The sequence below is a fragment of the Stegodyphus dumicola genome, chromosome 9, assembly GCF_044657685.1.
Source record: "Stegodyphus dumicola isolate Sdum_Otavi_A_Nest chromosome 9, ASM4465768v1".
NCBI classification, from domain to species: domain Eukaryota; kingdom Metazoa; phylum Arthropoda; class Arachnida; order Araneae; family Eresidae; genus Stegodyphus; species Stegodyphus dumicola.
This window is the reverse complement of record NC_140776.1, coordinates 179622845-179644584: the sequence shown is the minus strand read 5'-3', so window position 1 is coordinate 179644584 and position 21740 is coordinate 179622845. Positions and strand designations below refer to the sequence as shown.

The 21740-nt window shown below is 33.0% G+C and overlaps 1 protein-coding gene across 1 annotated transcript in view; it reads right to left on the bottom strand.

Annotated features, from left to right (window-relative positions):
• The window catches only part of LOC118182134 (opioid-binding protein/cell adhesion molecule-like), a 35808-nt gene extending 16468 nt beyond the window's left edge, over positions 1-19340 (bottom strand). Inside the window, exons 1-4 of the mRNA XM_035351436.2 lie at positions 18969-19340; positions 9965-10167; positions 3588-3798; positions 2325-2621 (exon numbers count right to left, since the gene is read on the bottom strand). Of these exons, the coding sequence (XP_035207327.1) occupies positions 2325-2621; positions 3588-3798; positions 9965-10167; positions 18969-19086 (829 nt within the window). The 5' untranslated portion in view covers positions 19087-19340. The remainder of the gene's footprint in view (positions 1-2324; positions 2622-3587; positions 3799-9964; positions 10168-18968) is intronic.
• Between the last annotated feature and the right edge of the window lie 2400 nt (positions 19341-21740).

Here is a 21740-nt window from a genome sequence, read left to right as displayed (position 1 = left end):
ACATAATGGGGGAGTGTCTGAGTAGTATAAAGCATGTTGTCAGTGTAAGATCAGTATTTCTGGCAAAGAGATTGCACGCCGTATAGCAGTTAAAATCACACCGAGTTGCTGCCTCAGCGAGAAATGGCGAAGAATCAATCTATTAGACGACATCTGGATGCTTTTACCTAAGGTCGAATCATTGGGAAGTTGGAGGAAGGCCGCAGTGTGACAAGTGTGGCTGCAGAGTTCGGAATTGCTCACAGCATCATTTCACGACTTTGGAGACAATTTCAAACTACAGGAACAGCTATCCGGGGGTTTAGTAGTGGTCGTCCACGAGGAACCACACCCGCAGATGACCGGTATATTGCCTTACAGGCCAGAAGAAACAGGCCGCAGACAGCGGGAGAAATCGCTAGACACACGACACAGGCGACTGGACGACCGATATCGCGTTTTACCGTGGCCAGAAGACTGTACGGTGGTGGTCTGTTTGCACGACGCCCTGTACGGTGTGTACCTCTAATGCCTGCTCATCGGAGAAGGCATTCTCTGTGGTGCCAGGAACACCGGAATTGGAGAGACAATGAATGGGGACGAATACTCTTTACAGATGAGAGCAGATTCAGTCTGAGTAGCGATTCTCATCGCATACTCATCTGGAGAGAGCGGGGAAGCCGCAATCCTCCCTCGAACATCATTGAAAGGGACAGATGGAGGTGGCGGTGTTCTCGTTTGGGGAGGCATCATGCTTGGTAGTCGTACAGACCTTCACATCTTCGACGCAGGTTCAGTCAACGGGACCCGTTATTGTAACGAGATTCTTCTTCCATATGTGCGTCTTTTTAGAGCCGCTATGGGTCCGCAGTTCCTTTTCATGGACGACAATGCACCATGTCATCGCACAGTAGCTGCCGAACAGCTCTTAGAGAGTGAGGATATTGAACGTATGGATTGGCCGGCACGATCTCCGGATCTCAATCCCATCGAGCATGTATGGAATTTTCAAGGCAGATGCTTGGCAAGCTCGTACCTTACCACCAGTAACGATTCTGGAGCTTCGATTGGCGCTGCAAGACGAATGGGCAGCAATGCCTCAACAACTCATTGACACCCTCATTCTCAGCATGGGCAGACGCTGTGAAACCTGCCTAGCAGTCAGGGGAGATCATATCCCCTATTAAAGACCGGATGTTTCTTGCTGGACACCCATCACAGGGATGTTTCGGCCTTCAGTCGCATTGTGCTCCATGCTACTTTTTCAATAAAGCTTCTTTTTATCCCTCTGATTTCTCTTTTAGTAAGTGTTGCTTACATTACTCATGTCCTTGCGTATTGGGGATCTTACGGTATTAAATGTGTTGATTTGGAAAGCTTTTGTACAAAGTTATATTGAAAAAACAGTCTTGTCCTTAATTTTTGCACACCAGTGTATATTTTTATGCAATTTGACTGAAGACAAATTTATATTTTTACTGCAGTTGAGCATTTTAATACATTCTGTGATTTTTTTAAAAATTTTGCAGAAGAACGAGACTCAACACTTCTGAATATGTAAAGAACAAATCCAGTTACTACCAGAATATAACTGATTTAAATACATCAAGAATATTTTTGGGGTTAGACGATAATACATATAAAACGACTTTAATTAAAAAAGCTTTTAAACTTGGGTTTTTGTCAATTTCATCCCAGTCCAGTATTCCTCCAGTATGTCAGTCAATGTGCTGCTGCCAGCAAAACATGTAGAGAGACATTTATTGATTGGAAAAATATCACTTGCTGCTGAAAAATTATTGTCACTATACGAAAATTTACAATCACTACAAAATAATCTAGTAATTTATACCAACAATTATTTCAATTTCATCACTATGGGAAACGCACAAAGTCATTTTCAAAATTGCAAAATAAAACATAACTTATTATAAAGCCATACAGCATAATGTTTCACTGCTCTCTGTCATGCAACAGAGTCTCTACTATATCTACAACTAAGATTACAGTCTCAAGCTTTCAAATTTTATTCTTCTTGTAGTCACTCTCCTATTTCAAAGTTTTTTTTCCCCCTTGAACTGTGATCGCTCACCTGTTGCGAAAAAAAAAATTTAATGGACTTGATAACATCTCACACTTTTAGAGTTTATTCTTTTCTGAACAGTTGTCAACTCTGTTGAACCCTTATTCAATGGTATATGTATTGGACTTGAAATGTTTAATCTTATTTATAATATCTGCCTATCATGCAGTTTCTAATATCAATTGCACAAAATCATAAAAGGTTAGTAAAATATATTTGTTTAATAATTGAATAAATAAAAAAGATATAAATTTTATCCAACCTTTAACAACATATACAATGGTGCTAACAATATCAGCATTTGAAGGACTACACGAATAATTTCCCGAATCAGAAGGTTGAGCATCTTTGATACGTAATCGGCTGACCGCAGTATCTCCTCCACCTTTTTGTACAGTGATTGATCCACGAGTGAAGTCAAAATTAATCATTCGACCATCGTGGTACCAGAAAACATATGCCGGAGCTTCAGGACTATCCACAATGACACATGTTAAATTAATGGCGCTTCCAACTTCAACATACATATCAGGTCCTTCAAGTATTCTTGCTTGAGGAACTAAAAATTTAAAAAATAGAATTAATACAGACATTTAACACTTGCCAATAACTTCTTAACTGTATTTTTTAACAAAATGTTAAAAATTTTGTTTTGAATATGATTTTACATAACATAATAATTCATTTCAATTCTGAACATCTAACAGATGAAAAAAAAACCTGCTGAAAAAAATAAAGCTAACTATAAAGTTGCACGTATTTTGAAGAAATTTAACTTTCAAGTTGTTTATTCTCCCATCAATAAAATTCTGAGTTCCATACTCAAGGACTCCATTCCAGATATGAATTCCTGGGGTATTTACAGGATTCCTTGCCAGTGTGGTTTAATTTACATTGACCAAAACTAAGAGAGCCTTAAAATTTTGTGTTAAGGAACATGAGGCATATGTTAGAAAAAAGTAAACACAGAAGTCATCTGTTGCCCAACATTGTTGGCCCGAAAATCACACTTTCAATTTTTCTGCTGCCAAAATTATTCAAAACACATCTTCCATTGGTGAACTGGATTTTCTAGAGGCATTTCACATTCAATCTGTTCTTTCTGTTCTTGTTAAATCTTTCTGTTCTTGTTAACGACCCAATTTTAATCCATTTTGCTTCAGGTTTTAAAGAAATTGTGTTTTAGTTCTGGTTTCATCAACAGATGGCACCAGTAGCTTATCTCCTGTCCAGGCTTTCTTATATTATTTTATCATTATATCTTATCTCACTCATTTGTGCTTTTGCAACTGAGGATGATGGTTCGGTAAAACCATCAAAACTAGTCCTGTGAAAATTTTAAAATATAATGCTGATTTTTGTTGTTTGACTTCTAAATAGTTGTTCAGTGTGATATTGTATCTTAAGTACTGAATATATTTGGACTTAAAAGATCACTAACTTCAGTAGCTCTTTAAGGTACTGAATAGTTAAAATACTAAACATTCTATAACAAGGAATAAATAAAAAAATCATATATACTCACCAACAACCCATAACCGAAAATATACACTTTTTGAAGGAAATGAGCTGACTTGGCATTCATATAAACCTTCATCTGAAACCTGCGGATACTTGATTTGCAAAGCCCAGTCATTGGAGATACCAACATATACTGACTGAAATCTGGTATCACTGGTGTAAGTATACTTTCCCACAGTTAAAAGGTGAAAATCTTTTAACCTGATCCAAGATACCTAGCATAGGAAAAATTCAAAATTTCTTTTCAAAATTTTAAACAAGGCTGAAGTCTAATATTTACCTAGTTTTCATATAAATACTGAAAAGTTATCAACATCATATCTTTTTATTTAATTACATTCTGCTTTTGCATAATGTTTAAAATTTTTTGAAATAAAAACATTGAAGATTAGTTTGTACTGATGATGGAAAAATGAGCAATGAGTTATATTCCATGATATTTTGCAAAATTTAAATTGTTTCATGTATATTTTATCTAAAAATTTTGGTGACATTACATAAATACATATAAAAATTAGATTAAAAAAGAATAAAAAAAATTTACCCTGCCATACCACTGTACATAACTGTCACTTTTCACTAAATTTAATACAGTCTCTCATAGATCAATGGTATATAAGTAAGAGTTCTAAAGTAATTCTGAATGGATCAATGGTGTATAAATAAGAGCAATATATATATGAACTATAAGGGACATTCAGGTTAGTTTTAAGTATTTAAGCAAAGCATTTGTCCAAAATAATTCATTAATTTTTATATAATTTCCCTTGAATAACATAACTATCATCACTGTAATGTAAAGCATACACTTCAGTTTTTGAAACAATCAGCCACTTGGAGCGAGGTTTGAAACCAATAAGTGAATTTGAACCAAGTCTGCATATTATAATGGGTGACTGAGAAAAATGACATTGCTCATAGCAGTGAGAAGAAATTTGAAGTTGTGTGCAAAACTAACCTTTCACCAGAATTTATAACAGCATTTTAGGTTTATGGCTCGACAGAAACTGATCGGCAAATAGGTATAATAAATTATCTGCTCAGTAATAGGTACTTGGTAAGATCCTAACTTTTCAGAATGGAGCCCCATGCATAATAGGTAGGTTGATTCAAAAAAAGCTTACAAGCAGAAGCATTTGAAACGTAATAATTGTGGAGAGAATATTTCCACCCAGGGCGGTTGACAGATGGTGCTAGTTGTCCTACAGCGGTTCTACAAGTAAGTAGTGTCAGTACGCAGACACTTAAGAGCGACAGTAATGGCACGACGTCTAGAAAAGTGGTCTCGCATAGAGGTGCGAGTGCCGCGAACGGGCTGGCTGCATAGGCGTTTTCGTGGTTTTCCCCCATGTGTAACGTGTATACGAACCAGTTTCCCTTAGAAAGACCTCCACGAAAGGCATCCCTCCCTTTAGGCAGACAGCCCTCATGTGCTTTGCCATAATTAAATAATCCAATTCTTAGCACCATTTGAACAACTCGACTCACAATAATAAGCATCCTAATAACTTTTTTGTTAAAAATTCCTAATATATGTTTCTATTACAAAATAAAGTCTTCACTAAAACATATACCAATTATACCTAAAATAACAGTTACAAAATGGAAGGCAAAACCTTTGTTCAGCATTTACATATTAGCTAACGTGTGGCAATATACTGTCAAGAATACCACTCAGTATTGTTGACAGTATATCGCCAAGTGATAGAGCTATATATAGGGTTATTGTAAAATGCATAGAATTGCAGCGTCATGAGAAATATTGATGACAGTGCTAACCAGATGCAAACCAGAACATTTATCATCATTGCAAAAACTTATCAACAATCATAATATATCATTCTAATGTGAATGGAATAATCAGTTTTAGCTATATATAACCACATTAGCTTTTCGTACAGACAACACATTATTCAATATTTCAAATACAAGGCAACACAAAATTTAGACGTTCAGAGCATACATATATATGAGGAGTTCAGAGCATAAATATATAAACTGATCAGATATAAAAAAAATTGAATTATTACATTCTTACTTTTAAAGATCACATTCTGAATTTTAAATTTATACCAATAGTAAACTGCTACATACTGTCTCTAGCAAATATTATTCCCCTCCCTTCTATGACCATGAGCAACAATAATTATCTTTTCCTTGATAAATGTCTCTTCTTCCAGACCATTCTAAAATAATGCCATCTAGTTAAAATCCATTATGGCTGCATGCATTATAATAGAAATTTTAATGTAATTTAATAATATTATTCACCTAGAATGCATTACTAGGAGTCTTATTTCATATTTACACATCCTGTGGCAAATAGAATGAAAATATAAAAAGATGAAAACTTTTCTACCATGAATATCAGAAAAGTTTCAAAAAATAAATATTTAAAAATCTGATTTGTACACTACGACTTCCTTGTATGGAATATTAAATTATACATATTTTTTCCTCCATTTCATTTAAACCTATTTTCTCAAATTTCATTAGAGAAATATTTCTCATTCAATTAATTCAGTTCTCACTTTGCGACAAGGCAAAATGACATAAAAACTCAAAATATCTTTATAACAAATAGAAAAATGTAAAACACCAAATACAGTTAAAACAACAAACAATTTTTACGATTAAAACTAGAGTTTCTATGCAAAAACAAGCAATTCGGCCAGTGGGCAAGAAGCAAGATTTTTCGGTGCACAAAACTGAACGTATTACTTTTGGGTCCATTCAGCAAAAAGACACTGAAGGTGCAGAAACTGACTTAATTCACTAGTCTGCTAAGTTTCAAATGTACACATATATGGCTGCTCTGTTAACAATCTTAGCCATACTTAAAACAATTTTTAAATTGTTGATAATTCTATAATTATGCATTTACTAAAGGCATAAAAATTTTAACCAGAAGATAAGAACAACATAATTCACTCATTGTGAAAGCAAAAAATACACAATTTACCAATGTATAAGAGTAAAAAAAAAACTGGGCTCACAGAGCCGAGTAAGAGAGTGGGTTTGTATATATATGTAAACTTAAAGCATCCAAAATTAAAATTAAGTTGGAATCAAAACAAGGTAGTTCCCTAACAATATTAATAATTGCAACATTGGATAAAAGGTCTAACATTATAGCTAAATCAAAATTAATACCAGAATACAATCAGTAGAATAAATCCGAAAAATAAAAATGCAAACTGGTAATAGAAATAAAAACAAAAAAATGCAAATTAGTAAAAGAAATAAAAATAAAAATTAATCTCCTTTGTCTGAAACCCTAATTCAGAGCTCATCAGGGAAAAACGAATAAAAGTTTTATAAAAGTCGATTAATGCGTCTCGAATACATGTTTCGTTTTTCTGAATCATTTGAGATGAAAATCCGATAAAAGATTCATTTCAATTTTAAGTAAGAAGATTATCGGTTTTTGATCTCAAAAGAGTCAGAAGAACAAAACATGTATTCAACATAATACCACAAAAAACTGTGTGGAAGATTTTGCATGAACGGCTGCATTTCAAACCATACCAGTGTAACTTCTGCAACAATTTAAGCCAGAGGATTATGCCCATCAACATGCAGGAAGCACTGAGGGATAAAGATTTCACCACCAAGATGATATTCAACAATTCTTCGCAATAATTCCACTTATCCGGGAAACGTAGTGAAATAGTGAAAAAAACTCGGCGAGTTTGTGGCTCTTTTCATTTATTTTTTCATGTGTGTACGCATAATACTTTTGAAAATATATCCTTTTCAAAATGAATGAATCATTTATTCTAGCCTTGTATATTAGAATAAATTAAAAAATTAAAGAATAAAGCATGAAATGTATTTAAGAGTATCAAATGTCTTTTGTTGTTGTTGTTGTTGACAAGTGTTATTACACCCAGTCTTTTAGTCTGTACCCAGTTTAACACAGCCGCACCAGGGGTTCTCAACCAATGGGAGAATTTCACACTTTCAGGGCAGAAATGCAGTCAGCATTTTATTTACCTATTAAGGATTCAGTTTTAATTTATGAATATAAAAATACCACTTTTATTAAAGTCTTGGAATTTATCAACATTTTCTATACTTTTTCTTGTTTGATTCATAAAATGAATAATAATACAATTCAAATTTACATAAATGTATATGTATCTTTTCAAATTTTGGAAAGGGTAGGAACGAATGAATTTTTAGCAACTGCGAAAAGGTTGCATACAGCATAAAATGTTCAGAACCACCGAGCTAGACTCTAAAGGGTATTTATCTTTTGTAGCGACATTAGTGAGAGAAAACTGCATTGGTAAAATTTGAGCTTAAGAAAGTGTGATTTGTTACCAAATATAACCATGCAAAAAAATGAAATTGATTACAGTCAACAATAAACTGGCAATTCATATAATATTTATAAAACATAAAATATTTAATATGTGTATACAGAAGGAATTAAATGTAAATTTGTTTTTGTTTTTTTTTATAGTATTTAATATAATTTCATTAGCTATCGATTTAAAATAGCAATGGCAGAAAATTCTATTTTTTATTAAACACATCAAAAATTGTATTTATTATTTTATTTAATACATTGTAGTGAGCAATTCATTTAATATATGTATATATATCTAAACATCCCCGAAAATTAAATTTTTTATAGATTCCGGTGGTCACAATTCAGCAATTGCTGCTAATAATGCCTCAGACATCAACTACACCTTCTTTTTCTGTTGATGGAAGATTAAATACAGTAAGCATAATAAGTATTTTATAGTGAAAAACTGCTGTACTGATTCAAACACCAGCATCAAAAGAGTGATGCAAACTGTAATCATGATAAACTAGTTAGATCGTTAACTGCTTGTTTCTCGCACATGTGCAGATCAGTCACTGTTTTGCATATGTGCAGATCGATAGCACTTGTTTCTCGCAACTACAGAAATATGTCGAATCAATAACTTTTGCAAGGCTGCTACAGAAGATAAATCCTCTTTAAAGTGATTTGCCTCATTTGAGCTTATGAAATGTGACCAAATGAAACTTATTTAGGTTATAACTTTAAATGGCAAACATTACTTATTAGTTGTAAGCTGGTGATTTTGATAACTTTTTTTTAAAAATGATCATTAAGTTTTTGATCATCATAAATCATCAAACATCATCAAGCCATCAAGAGAAAACACACTTTAACTATTTAAAATATAAATTTTAATTATGAAATAACGATCAAATGGTACATTATGCAAGATATAAAAATATGACAAATTTATTAACAAATTAAACTTAATTGGAACAACTTAACAATCATTTAAAATCCTAATTTAAATCTTAATACAACTCCCTTCAGTGCATCTATACTGCCTCACAATTGTCACTCTTTCCTTGCAATTTCGCCGCACTGCTGTGTACTTTTCCCCAATAGCTGTCCAGAACTCAGACTTTCTGATCTTATAAATACTGATGCAACTATTATGATCACTTTCTCGCCTTCTGTTGCTAAGATAAACCAAGTTTCTCACTTCACCGTACTTATAAAATGCAAGCTGCATATACGAAATTATGGGGTGTCTATTGCATTCATAATCATGTATGAAGGAAATATTGTGCCTCCAGAACTGCTTTATCCGATAATAAAATTATGTTAAATTTGGCCACATTTGTCAGCAAGTCCATCATTCCATCCATGTAATAAACCATCGGCATTCCATTACAACTATCACGTGCAAAATTTTCTCAGTCATGACTAAAAGGTTATTGGTTTCACCTTCTCTAGCTAATCAGTCAATTCTCTACTATGTTCCATCAGTGTACCAACAAAAATATTACATATATATATATTACACGATACATTACTGTTTTCTCCTTATACACAGCAGTCTATTTTTGCTTTAAAAAACTGCAGTAATTTGTATAACCTGGGTATCATACAGCATATACCTCAGCACTGTGCACTGGTAGCGGTCTCCCTTCTATCAACTATATTGCCAGGAACCAACATAGATTTACAGTAAACTCGGATAATACATGCTATTAAACGTTTACAATAAGTTATTATGAACAAATAAACCATCTTGTTTGTTGCACTGAAAGGAAGGAAAAGGACCTTCCTTGTTAAAGCAGCTGCCACATTTAGTCACCAAAATTTGCAATTTGCAAATTTCACCAGAAGTTTACATGATGGCCACTTTAACGAGGAAGTGCAAGACATATTCTTTAGCTAAACATATCAGGATGTCTAAAGATAAAAATTATAGTACTTTACATTGAAGCACTGAAAATTTGTTATTTGGCTCTTCAATATATACATTTAACTCCATTTTTTATAAAAAGTGCAGTTACACTACTTAAACTCTGAACTCCCCATAAGCAGCATGAATAATTACAAACATTTCTACAAACCGTTCTGTCTCCAACAAGATTCACTATACAGTGAAGATACACAGTCTTTCCAACTTGAGTAGTCACATTTCGTGTTAAGTATGGGTCAACATTTGACTTTTTAATATAATGTGGAAGTAACGCAGCTAATGGATCTTCTGTGATACTGCTTTCTATGGGTGGCTGAATGCTTAAAGGCTGAATAGCTCGGCTCCGATCAACATCTGAATATAAAACAAACATCACACAGTCAAGTGCATTAATGTATAAAAATAAAATCTAAGAATTAAATTGTTCAGTATCTTTTTCAATGGATTTTATGGATTAATTCTTAGTTATTATTACAGTTTAGTTTACATTCTCTATTAACAACAGATGTTACATTTTTCATTTAAATAATAAACTGATACTATTTAATTAAGTAACGCTTGATGAATTTTTCATTATTTTAAAGCCATACTTCTTTTAAACATATCCCATGTAACTAATACAAAATAAGCTAATTTCATATTACATGCATCTACATTTTTATCCTAAAGAAACCAACCAAAACTATGGCATATGCATCATAAACACATACAAGCCCTGGCGCCGGTTCTGGGTTTATGTGAATAACAGATTAGTTATTCTGAATTCTAATAAGACTAAATGTAATCTTTTGGTTATGAGTTTCATTAACAAAATCTATTTTCAGCATATGTAAAGAATTTTTGTAAAATTTTTCCTCGTCAATATTTCTTAGCACAATGACTTAAATCTGTAATCATCGTCAAGCGCAACGTGAACACAAAAATATCAACGATGTTTCTATGTTTAGAATGCTTCAGTTCGAGATGTTGTTACATATGGCTTTATTGGAAAGATCAATCCAAACATATAAAACAGATTATCACTAAAGAACAATTATTAACAATAAAAAAAGAACAAACATTAATAAAGGAAGACTAAATGAGCATGGATCAATTCGAGATGCAGCTAGAGAGCCAAATTAATGATCATATAAATTTATGCTAAAATAATTGTTTCTTCAATAAGGAGGTACTTTGGTTAATCTTTGGATTATGGTAACTTGGCGATTTTTAGGCGAAAATTTGGTGACCAACCCTGCTACAGCAACCTGCTAGTTTTGTTTGAACGCCATTTAGTTTCCACGAAGTAAAGGCTTTTTTTTTTTACTCAACATTTTTTTCCCAACAATCTGCTAGCCGAATTACGCTTATGCTAGAACTTTTATGGAACAAAAGTGCTTAATCATGACGAAGATTAGGTGCAAAACTGGGAGAAAGTGCAGAATCGCCCACTGCTTGCCGCGTTTTTAAGAATTGCACATACGCGGTATCATCCATGTACAAGTCGACCTATTTTCACTTAAAAAAACATCCCAGAATTGCACAAAAATGGCTTTGCGCACTTTAATGAAGCGAAATCAAGAATTGGGACTCTCATGTTATATTATGGGGGGGGGAATTGAATTTGCATGCGTAAAGCATACAAAAAAAAAAAAAAAAAAAAAAAACTAAATTAAAATTTTTAAAAATTAAAAATTAGTAGCTTTGAGGTCCAGATTTAAGATTATTCTGGATACTGGATGTCCAGATCTCAGACTTTGTACTCTATATGTCATTATAGTGTAAAACTTTTAAGTTATGAAACCAGAATTTTAATAGCCATAGATTTATAGGTTAAATCTTGAGTACAATAAAACGGAATAAATTTATAGGTAAAACAGAGCTGAATATAAATATATATATAAAAGAAACTCTATAATAATCACCAGCACTATTACATTATCCACCCAACTGAGATAAGAATCAGTGGACAAAGTGCTATGTCGCTGAAGTAGGCAATGCAGAATTTTACAAAAATGTATTTTATCTGTCCAAGACACTAAAATGCATGTGATTTTGGAGATCAGGGATTATGTCTGTGGCCGAGACTAGCATTGTATGTTTCGCTTAGCAAAGAATCGTAATGCAACTGTGGAGTCTGCCTACTAATAAAAAAGAAAAAGTTGCATTTTTTCAGTAATATGATGTTTTAATCTAGTAGAGTATAGAAATCTGCATTCCATGAAGTTGGGTTTTAGAAAAGATCAAACAGTCTAAGTTATCTGGTGAAATTTGTTTAGAGAAAATGTCAGGAGGGAAAGTAAAAAGATGATTTTGAAGACATTTTAAAGCAAACAGCTGAAAAGTATCCAAATATAAATATTATCTGTATTTTCATTATTAAAGTATTCATCTCTGATATTACATTATCACAGAAATGTTGCAGCTCCAAAGTAGTTTATGAACTGATCTTATGTGGGTACTTTTCCATTTCGCTGGCACAAATCTCGCCAAGCAGACTTTACTGGCGACAACACACAGTATACACATAAAAAATGTTAACAAATGTTAGTTATAAGAAATTTTTATTTTGAAGGCATGAACATTTTAATATCGCTTAAAATTTTGTAAAAAGACAATAAATTTGTAAAAAGACATCAAGAATTTACTATGCTTTTATGGTACAACATCCTGATTTGCAGTTTCTTATTTGCACAAGTGATCTCCTCTCACATAAACTACGCTACAAAAATCTAATTCTCACATTAATTATCTACATTAATTTCAAGTTAAATCTTAATTTGGAATACAAGTTTAAATGCAATAACTATTTCAATTCGTGCTTACTCGGAAATTATGTAAAACCGCAGAGCTTTACTTCGTTGTGCATTCTCATTAGAATTGAAGAATTTAACTCTTGACTTTGCCTTTTCTATATTTTCACCTTTGGGTGAGTGGTGTGATTGCATCCTAATTGACTTAATTACTGCGAATGGCCTTAGAGTATAAAATTGAACTATCTGGTAAAAATTGTATGCAATTGTGTGCCAGTATTGAAAGAAACAATCAATCTGATAAGAAATGGCTACGACTTGTTTTGAAAATGAGGCGTAATAGATTACCAGAGAGGATATTTCGTTTGGTATCAGCTGCACCATTCTTGGCGACTTTATCGCTTACGCTGGCAAAATGGAAAAGTACCCTTATGCGATTGTGATAATAGTTTTCTTTGATTTTCTCCGAATAAGTGCAATTTTCCATTTTTTTTTTTTAAATTTTATTTATTTATTTATTTATTTATTTTAGTTAAAACAGATCGCTGCGCAAATAGCCAGAACACCAACAGAAAGGATAGTTAAGTGCTTTATTCTGAATGTTTGCTGCATTTTTAATTTAAATACTTTATTACCATTTTATGAAATTTTGAGTGTTTCAGTATGGGATACTTTTACTGTTTCATTATATAGATTTCTAAAGTTTTCAGTTTCATTGCTGCTTTAAGTGATTTTCAGAGTGTCAATATCTTTTAAAATGGTTACTGGTTTTCATATGTTAAGTTTGTGAAAAATTAGCGTCCAAGAAAGCTATGATTGTCGACTTTGCTGGACAGTTGAGCGAATAATGCAATAGTACCCAATCACCTACTGCAATTCCCGTTTGGGAAGAATAATGAATTAAATTTAAATAGATTTAACAAATTAATTTATACAACTTAATTTAAATGCAATAGAATTAAATCAATTACTGCATAAAAATTCTTGTTTTAATCAATTCATAAATAAAGGAAGCTTAATGGAAGACATTTTAAGGGAAACTGGCTGGTATTCTCGCTATAAAATGGAAAACCAGTAAATATTTATAAGGTTAAAGTATTTATTAAGATTTAAACCTAAGCTAATCTGTAAGATCCTGTAGTCATATTAAAGGTGTTTTGGACATGATTTTCTTGTTAGTATTTTGAGATATAGATTTAGCATTTTCAATATAAGTGTCTGTTACTGTTTTAGGTTGATCTTTACTGTACGGTACCCCTTGGTTTCTACGACAGAAAAATCACCAAGTGGTATTGGTTGTTCATGAAATCTGGAAGCCTCCTTCGTGAAATAGGTTTTTCGGTAACCTTAATATGCGATTGTGATAATAGTTTTCTTTGATTTTCTCCAAATAAGTATGATAAATTGAGATTTTGGCTATTTTTTGTAATAGTAACATTTCCGTATGGACTGGGGTTCTTTTATTCTTGACATCGAAAAAGAGATGATTCGCCAAGGGGTACCGTAGACTAAAAATTTAGTCTAATATAATATAATAACCCTGTTTTTATTTTGATTGAGAATAAGAGCTTTCTAATAATAATGCTAGCAAATAAAATTTCGTAACATCAATTTGGTGCCCCCTGAATGCTGCGTCCGGGGATAGATGTTCCCCTTGCCCCACTCTAGCTACACCATTGTCGAAAGTCAAAATAAAAAAAGTGGCCAAAAACTAACTGTTAATAATGCATGAGAAACTAGCCTTAAGGAAAATTGTGCGAATATCAGCAAATAAATTGTGATAAATTGAGATTTTGGCTATTTTTTGTAATAGTAACATTTTCGTATGGACTGGTGTTCTTTTATTCTTAGCATTCTTTTCAATTGCTGTGTTTGGTTGCAAGTGTTTTGTTGGTTGTATTTTGATGAGGTACAGTCAAAAGTCGTTAATCCGGACTCGTCGGGACTTCGGCGATTGCGGATTATCGATTTTTCCGGATTATAGATCATCAGTTTAAATCTCGTAAGATGGCACGCAGAAATTCTAAAATTAAAAATATGAAACCGTAATTTATGAAATAAAGAACAATTATGATCTAAAGGGTATCAAAATTTCCAAAAAGAGAAAGCTTAATATTTATTTGTTTACTTTATTAAACATTTCTTTCAATGTAAGTTGTTTAAGTTTTGCTTCGTTTCATGTGATAATACATTCTCTTTAATTCTATTAAACAGACATAATTTCTTGTTCAGTTACAAAGTTCCGCTGTTCAAGTCCTATAATTGCTGTGTCGAGTACACCGACTAATTTGTCAATCAAAATTTTTTCGTTTTCAATAACCTCTGTCACTTTCTTCGCTATCGGAAGCGAATTATAATGACGAGGAACTTGTTTTAAATCATATCAAAGATGGAGCATATAGAGATGAAATACTACATTTGGTAAGGAATTATAAGCCAAATAAAATAAAAACCTCTGCGCTGAAGATAAGGATAGTGCTGACAGATCAACTTCCAATTCATTACGCGCCCGCCGCGGCGTTCCCCCCACCGAGCAGCGTGAAATTGATAAACAGATTTTGGATTTCAAAACATACTTTCGCTTTAGATCCTTTACATATTAACAAATATATATCGAAAATTCTGTTTGATATAATCGAAAGTTTAAGCTTACTTTTATAAAATTGCTCTTACAGTCTGCAAAAAATAATAAGCCGGATCCAATTCGAAAATTAAGGAACAACGCAATCATCAACATTAACTGAAATAGATAATTAGATAATTTTAGCTTATACGTCCATTATACATAAAACGTGCACGCGAAAACGTATTCTGCACTTGTGCACACTCATATGCGCAGTCGTAAAAGGTCTTACGTGCACGCGTAAACGCCTATGCACATGTGTCAACGTGGCGCATGCGCAGAAAGTTTTGAGTTTTGAGGTCCGGATTATAGATCATTCCGAATTATGGGTGTCCGAATTAACGACTTTTGACTGTATTTGAGTATGTCTGATGTTACGACTATAATTTCTGACTGCTGGAAGGCATACATGCCTTTCAGGTGAAGGCTTTTGGACACCTAACAGTAAATTATAGTCTGCAATTTAAGGATCCATATTAATAAAATAGAAGGAATGTGGAGTGCAGTTAAACGCAGTTTAGTCAGGTGGTAAACGAAGGACGGCTTGGATTATTATTCGGCCGAATATGTGAGGTGCAAGAAAGCTCAGGGAAAAATAAAATCTATTTATGGCTTTCTTGGATGCTATTATACATATTTATCTGCCATTAACAGTGGATGAGTTGAAGCAACCAAAAATTTAATTGAATTGTTTACATGGAGGACGGAGGAGATGGTGGTGGAGGGTGTGAACGTATGCACATGAGAAAAAGTACGTTAAAAAATTGAGGTTTTATTTATTTATTCGTCTCTGTGTGTTAATTTTTGTTAAAAGATTTGTTGTTCAATGTTTTTATGTTGGGAAATATATATTGTTGGTTATTTGTTGGTCTCTGTGTGTTAAGACAGGGACAATTTTTTTCTGTTTAACATGATAGCTTTGTTTTAGCTTCCTGACTTATAAAGGAATAAGAGTTTAAGTGAAAATAGATTGATGTGTACACGCCAAAGTTACAGCAGTGTGCAATGCCTAGTTTGTGCAATTCTCTGACTTTTTTAAGTTAAAATAGGTTGAAGTGTACATGGAAACCAAGTTCGTGCAAGTCTTTGACTTCTCGTTTTGGTTTTGTGCAGCGGGCGGAAGGATCAGCACAATTTGAAATTGGTGCCGATTCTTCCTGGCGCCGATCTTGACATCAAAAAAGAGATGATTCGCCAAGGGGTACCGTAGACTAAATTTTAACTCTGTTTTATTTTGATTGAGAATAAGAGATTTATTTTGGAAACAACTCCTAAAATTGATAGATGGCTCGAAAGTCATGTAAATGCACTTTCCGAGGAAAAATATTTAGTACTTTTCTGTTATTGGAATCGAATTCAGAAATGTATTCATGTATGCAAGTATTTGTGTAAATATATATGTGTGTCTATATACATATTCATGTATATGTGAATATGTATATAGTGTCTATATACATATTCACATATGTATGCACATGCATATATAACTACATTTCTGAATGTGGTTCCAGTAACAAGAAAGTACCAAATACTCAAATTATATCAACAAATTATGAAGCAGTGTAAAATTCAAGGTTATTTCAATGCAAAGAATGGTATTCTTAATATATTATATTTAAAAGGAAATACGCACCTAATCGAAAGTCAGAGGCATAGTTAGGGTTTTCAGTACCCAGGGACAACTGAACATTTTACATCCCTTTCTGTGTGCTAAGATTGGAAAGCATTTAATTCTAAAATTTCGTAACATCAATTTGGTGCCCCCTGAATGCTGCGTCCAGGAACAGATGTTCCCCCTTGCCCCTCTAGCTACACCAATGTCGAAAATCAAAATAAAAAAAGTGGCCACAAAACTGTATCCCAAGACTGTTCAAACACAAACAGAAGTCTCTGATCTTAAAAGAAAATCCACCGACTCAAAAGATCCATTCCATCAAAACTGGAAATGTCATCTAGCATGGTAAATTCGTTATGATTTGAAATTAAAAAGAATATTCAAATCAAATCTGTACATCTGTTTTTACAAAAGTAATATTGTGGAGGCCAAAGACTGCAAAAAATTATATGAAAAAAAAACAGCTACTGATAAATAGAAATTTCTGGTCATACTTTATGAATCATAACAAACAAAACTATAACAAAATAAAGATCAATTTTCTATTGCTCAACTGATAAAAATGACCATTCAAAGTGGTTTTGTCAATGTGTACAAAAGTTCCCCATGAGATTCATGATAGCCGCAGGATTTTGTTACAATAGTAAATCAAAACTATACAAAGTCTGAAGTAAAAGTGAAATTAATGCACTGTATTATCAGGAAATAATCTTTGAAGAAGAAATTCCTACTTTTTATAGAAAGGACATTAATTAAAGTCACCTTCATATGGGCATAGGCTCCACTCAACATTTAAGTCAACTGTCACTCATTTAGCAAATAAAGAATTAGAAACAGGAATAAAATGTATCCCATTTAATGAAATCATCCGATGCTTTTCCTATCCTATTTTGCATTGAGCCTTAAGAAATCAGCTGGCAAAACATTAAACGGACTTTGCACCTCAGTAGAGTGGAATAAAATTTACAGGAGTGCTAAATCTACTTTCATAGAGTTACATCCAAAAATTAAAAGTATTGGACGAAATCAATCACTGCAAGAAATGTGCCCTTTACGGAGAAAAATTATAAAATTACCTTCATAAAGTGCAAATGACCTGTACTCAGACGGCCAGTGGGACACATTAAATACAAAGTAGTTACAAGACATACAGCTGCATTTTGTAAACACAATACTGCAGAGTTATTTATCTGTCTTCAACAATTTGTTAAAATAATAAAGAAAAATTTACTCTCAAAGTTACGTTTTACTAATTTTCTGTTCAAATGCTCATGTTTAAAGATGCTATTTCAGGCACTTTCATAGATATACTCTGGGTATTCTTCTGTTACTGGGACTGGATTCATAAATGTATGTATTATATATGTATGGATGGATATATGTATGTGTGTATATATAAGCACATATGCATATATATACATCCAAGCACATATACATACATTTCTGAATACGTTTCTGTACACGTTTATTTTTTTCGTTCCCGATAACAGAAGAGACAAATTATCCAACAATTAACAACGATGACAAATTATCCAACACTACAGCATTTATCACATATTTAAGTTATATAATTTTAATTTGCAACAATTTTCAGTACATATTATAAACATATGCAGCATATTTAAAACATTTATCTCTATAAATAAGTTTTTTAGCCAAAAAAAAAATCACTATCACGATAAATTTTAGTATGCGTCTGCAACTATTTAAAGCATTATTAAAGAAATAAAAAGGTTTACAGTAAATAAGACTTTATTTCAAAAGTATCAAACAAACAAGAAATTTTATTTTAACAGAAATTTGTAGAGAAAAATATCTATTTTCTCCAAAAAACATTATATATTTCAAAAATAACTACACAAAACACTGTAAAATAAGAAGCAGTTTCGGACAGATTCTTAATATCTTAAGATTTACAACATAACAACAAGCAACGCGAGTTACAGCAAGGATTAGGAAGAGGCATGAAAACAAGTACAAAATTTAAATACAACTCCCTACAACCTACTTCAAAAATTATTGCTAAAATTTCAAATATTCTGAAAAAGACGTGATTCTTGTAATATGAAATAACAAACTTAATTATTCTACTTCCATGTGATTTAAATATGAAATTAACATTTTGAATAAAATTTTAGAATTATACAATTTAAAAAAAAAAAAAAAAGATTTACATGCGACTTACAATTTACAAATGTCAACGTGAAGCTAAAACTGTAGTAAACTAACAAAATAACAAAACGATGAAATATTCGAGACATGAATTCAGAAGCCATAGCAATTCTCCGTCTATCCACCTCCATACTCTAACTGACTCGAATAGTTCAGCTTTTTACATCTTTTGAAAACTGTGACTTTCATGTATGTTCCAGTTCAAACACTAACACAACAATTAAAATAATAAAATAAAATTTACACATAAAATCATATTTCCCCTACGTAAACAAAGTAGGGACCTTTACATTCTCTGCTCGTTTTCCACGAACCATGTCACATTCGGTACAATTTCCCTCCGAGAATCAACTCAACTCAGATAAAATTCACGGATAATGAACTGACTGGCCACTCAACACGAGAGTATTGCCTTATATATTTCACTCTCAATATAAACGATAAATTTCAAAACTAAACTAATATGTAATATCAAAGCTGCTCAAGGTTTGTTTTATAAATAATACGATATTCTCTACTTTCTTCTACTACTACGGAAGGTTAAATGTAAACTGATTAATTTCATTTAGCTGCATGGGCGTTTTGGTTTTCTCACGTGTATACGAGCAATATACACGTTAAAAGTTCTTTACAAAGGCCTTGCTTCCTGACGAGCATAATCCTCAAGCAGTGGGATAAGTAAATCTATGCGACGAATGACATCACGTAAGGGACTGAAGGCTTTCAGGGCTATAATGTCCTGCTGAACTACATTTATGTGTTTAAACTTAAAAGAAGACGGATATATATAATAGATTCCGTCTTCTATTAAGTTTTAAAGGGCATTCAACCTGCCTAATATATATATATCAAAGTAATAACTCGTAATAATTTATAATAAGAAAACTTTCCATATACCATCTTTAAGGAACACAAATTCCATTTAAATCCTTTCTTGTAATTTCTTGTTTAAAAATCTGCTAAGAAAATTCTTAAATTGCAAAAGTACCAAAAACCAAAAGTAAATTCCAAATATTGAAAAAGTAGTTATTGTCATTGATCGCAGGTTAATCGTCTTATCAAGGGAATAAACCAGTCTACCATCAATTAACAACTAAATAAAGAGAGTGTTTCATCCTACTTCCAAGTAAGCATCAAATTATTTGCTAGATTCAAAATTAATACTCAATCCAAATAAAGACATTAGTCCATTTAAGCCAAAAATCTTGTTAAAACAAAATAGCAAATAATCTTATAAGTTTCGATTAAGAACACAATTAATCTGAACGAGATGCTTGCTTCAGGAGACAGATACCCTAGACAAAAGTTAATTCAAAATCATAAGAAGACCAAAAATTATAGAACCTCAATATTAAAGTTTAAAACATGTAGTTAATTACAAATTTAAACAAGATTCTTGGCTTAAAAGGCTTTATTTGAATTGAGTATTGTTCCGTTCACGTTCGTACGGGATTCGTGTGGATTTGGAGTGAATAACGACTGCAGCACTTGATGGAATATCGAAACACACTTTATTGGCTGGTATGAATCAGGACAGCTCCAAAATCACGTTTTAGAGTCGTCAAATATCTACAATATACTAGCTGGAACAATCAGCGACACGCCTTCAGGTTATCAGGCTATAACGGTGGAGACAGCTTGACTACAAAGCAGCAGAGTACAGCTCTCGACTCTGTTCGGTCGTTCTCGGAACTCCACGTACTCTCGAAACTCTCCACGCTACAAATCACAATGCACTCGACGACACACAGAGCACAGATCCCGATTCTTCGGTTCAGTCGTTCCCGGAGCTCAACACACTCTCTCGACGATGCATTAACCGCGATACACTAAGAGACTCTTTCGATGCAGTCTACGACTCCGCACGAACTGACTAACTCGAAACTATCTCGCACACGAGGCGCACACACTTGACTGCGGACCAGCAGGGTTTATACAGCTTTCGGCTTGTGCTCGAAAACATTCTGGGCTAAACCGGTAAGAATTCGTTCCAGAAGGTTCTCCATCCATCCGTGGCATATCGCCAATTTTGTCGCCAAATGTGGCAACCCTGCCTTCCCTTGCCATTTTATGGCCACCCTAAAACTGCTTTGCGTGGAAGCTATCTTACCGCGCCTGGAAATTTCATAACACTGCCCTCTCCCAAAGACTTCACGTCCTAGGCAGTACAGCCCTTGGTCAGAAGCCTAATTCGGTACAAAGAAAATGTAATAAAACAAATTACATAACTAAAGAAACAAACATTTACACTATGTACATGTTATATACACAAATTAACCTTTTCCCGGGGGTTGGGACATATGTGTTCCGAACTAAATATCCAGCAACTGGGGGCTCGGAACAGTTTGTCGTTGGTGGCAGGGGTAGGAATTCTAGCTCTTGAGGCTTGATGACTATTTATGACACTCCGTAGGGTGCGTTCTTTTGTGGGATTACGCTAATGGATTGGGGAAAATTGTCCGTGTTTTGAATTCACATGTGTTGTTGGCAAATTTGGTATCTTCTAGGAAATATTTTGTTGAGAGGAGAAAATAAAAAGAATAATTTGTTACTTCGATTCCCACGCGTTGCGTTTTCAGGTTTTTTCCTGTGCAAATACGGCTTGGAGGTCAAATATCAAAGAAATTTTATTTATTTATTTATTTATTTATTTATTTATTTTTTTTCAGCTGCTAAAATTCTTCGGAAATTATTTTAAAAGCTTGAATGTTTTTAAAAATGCATGATACATTCAGTTATTTCTGATTAAATTCTTTTTAATTTGGTTTCAATTCGAATTTAAAAT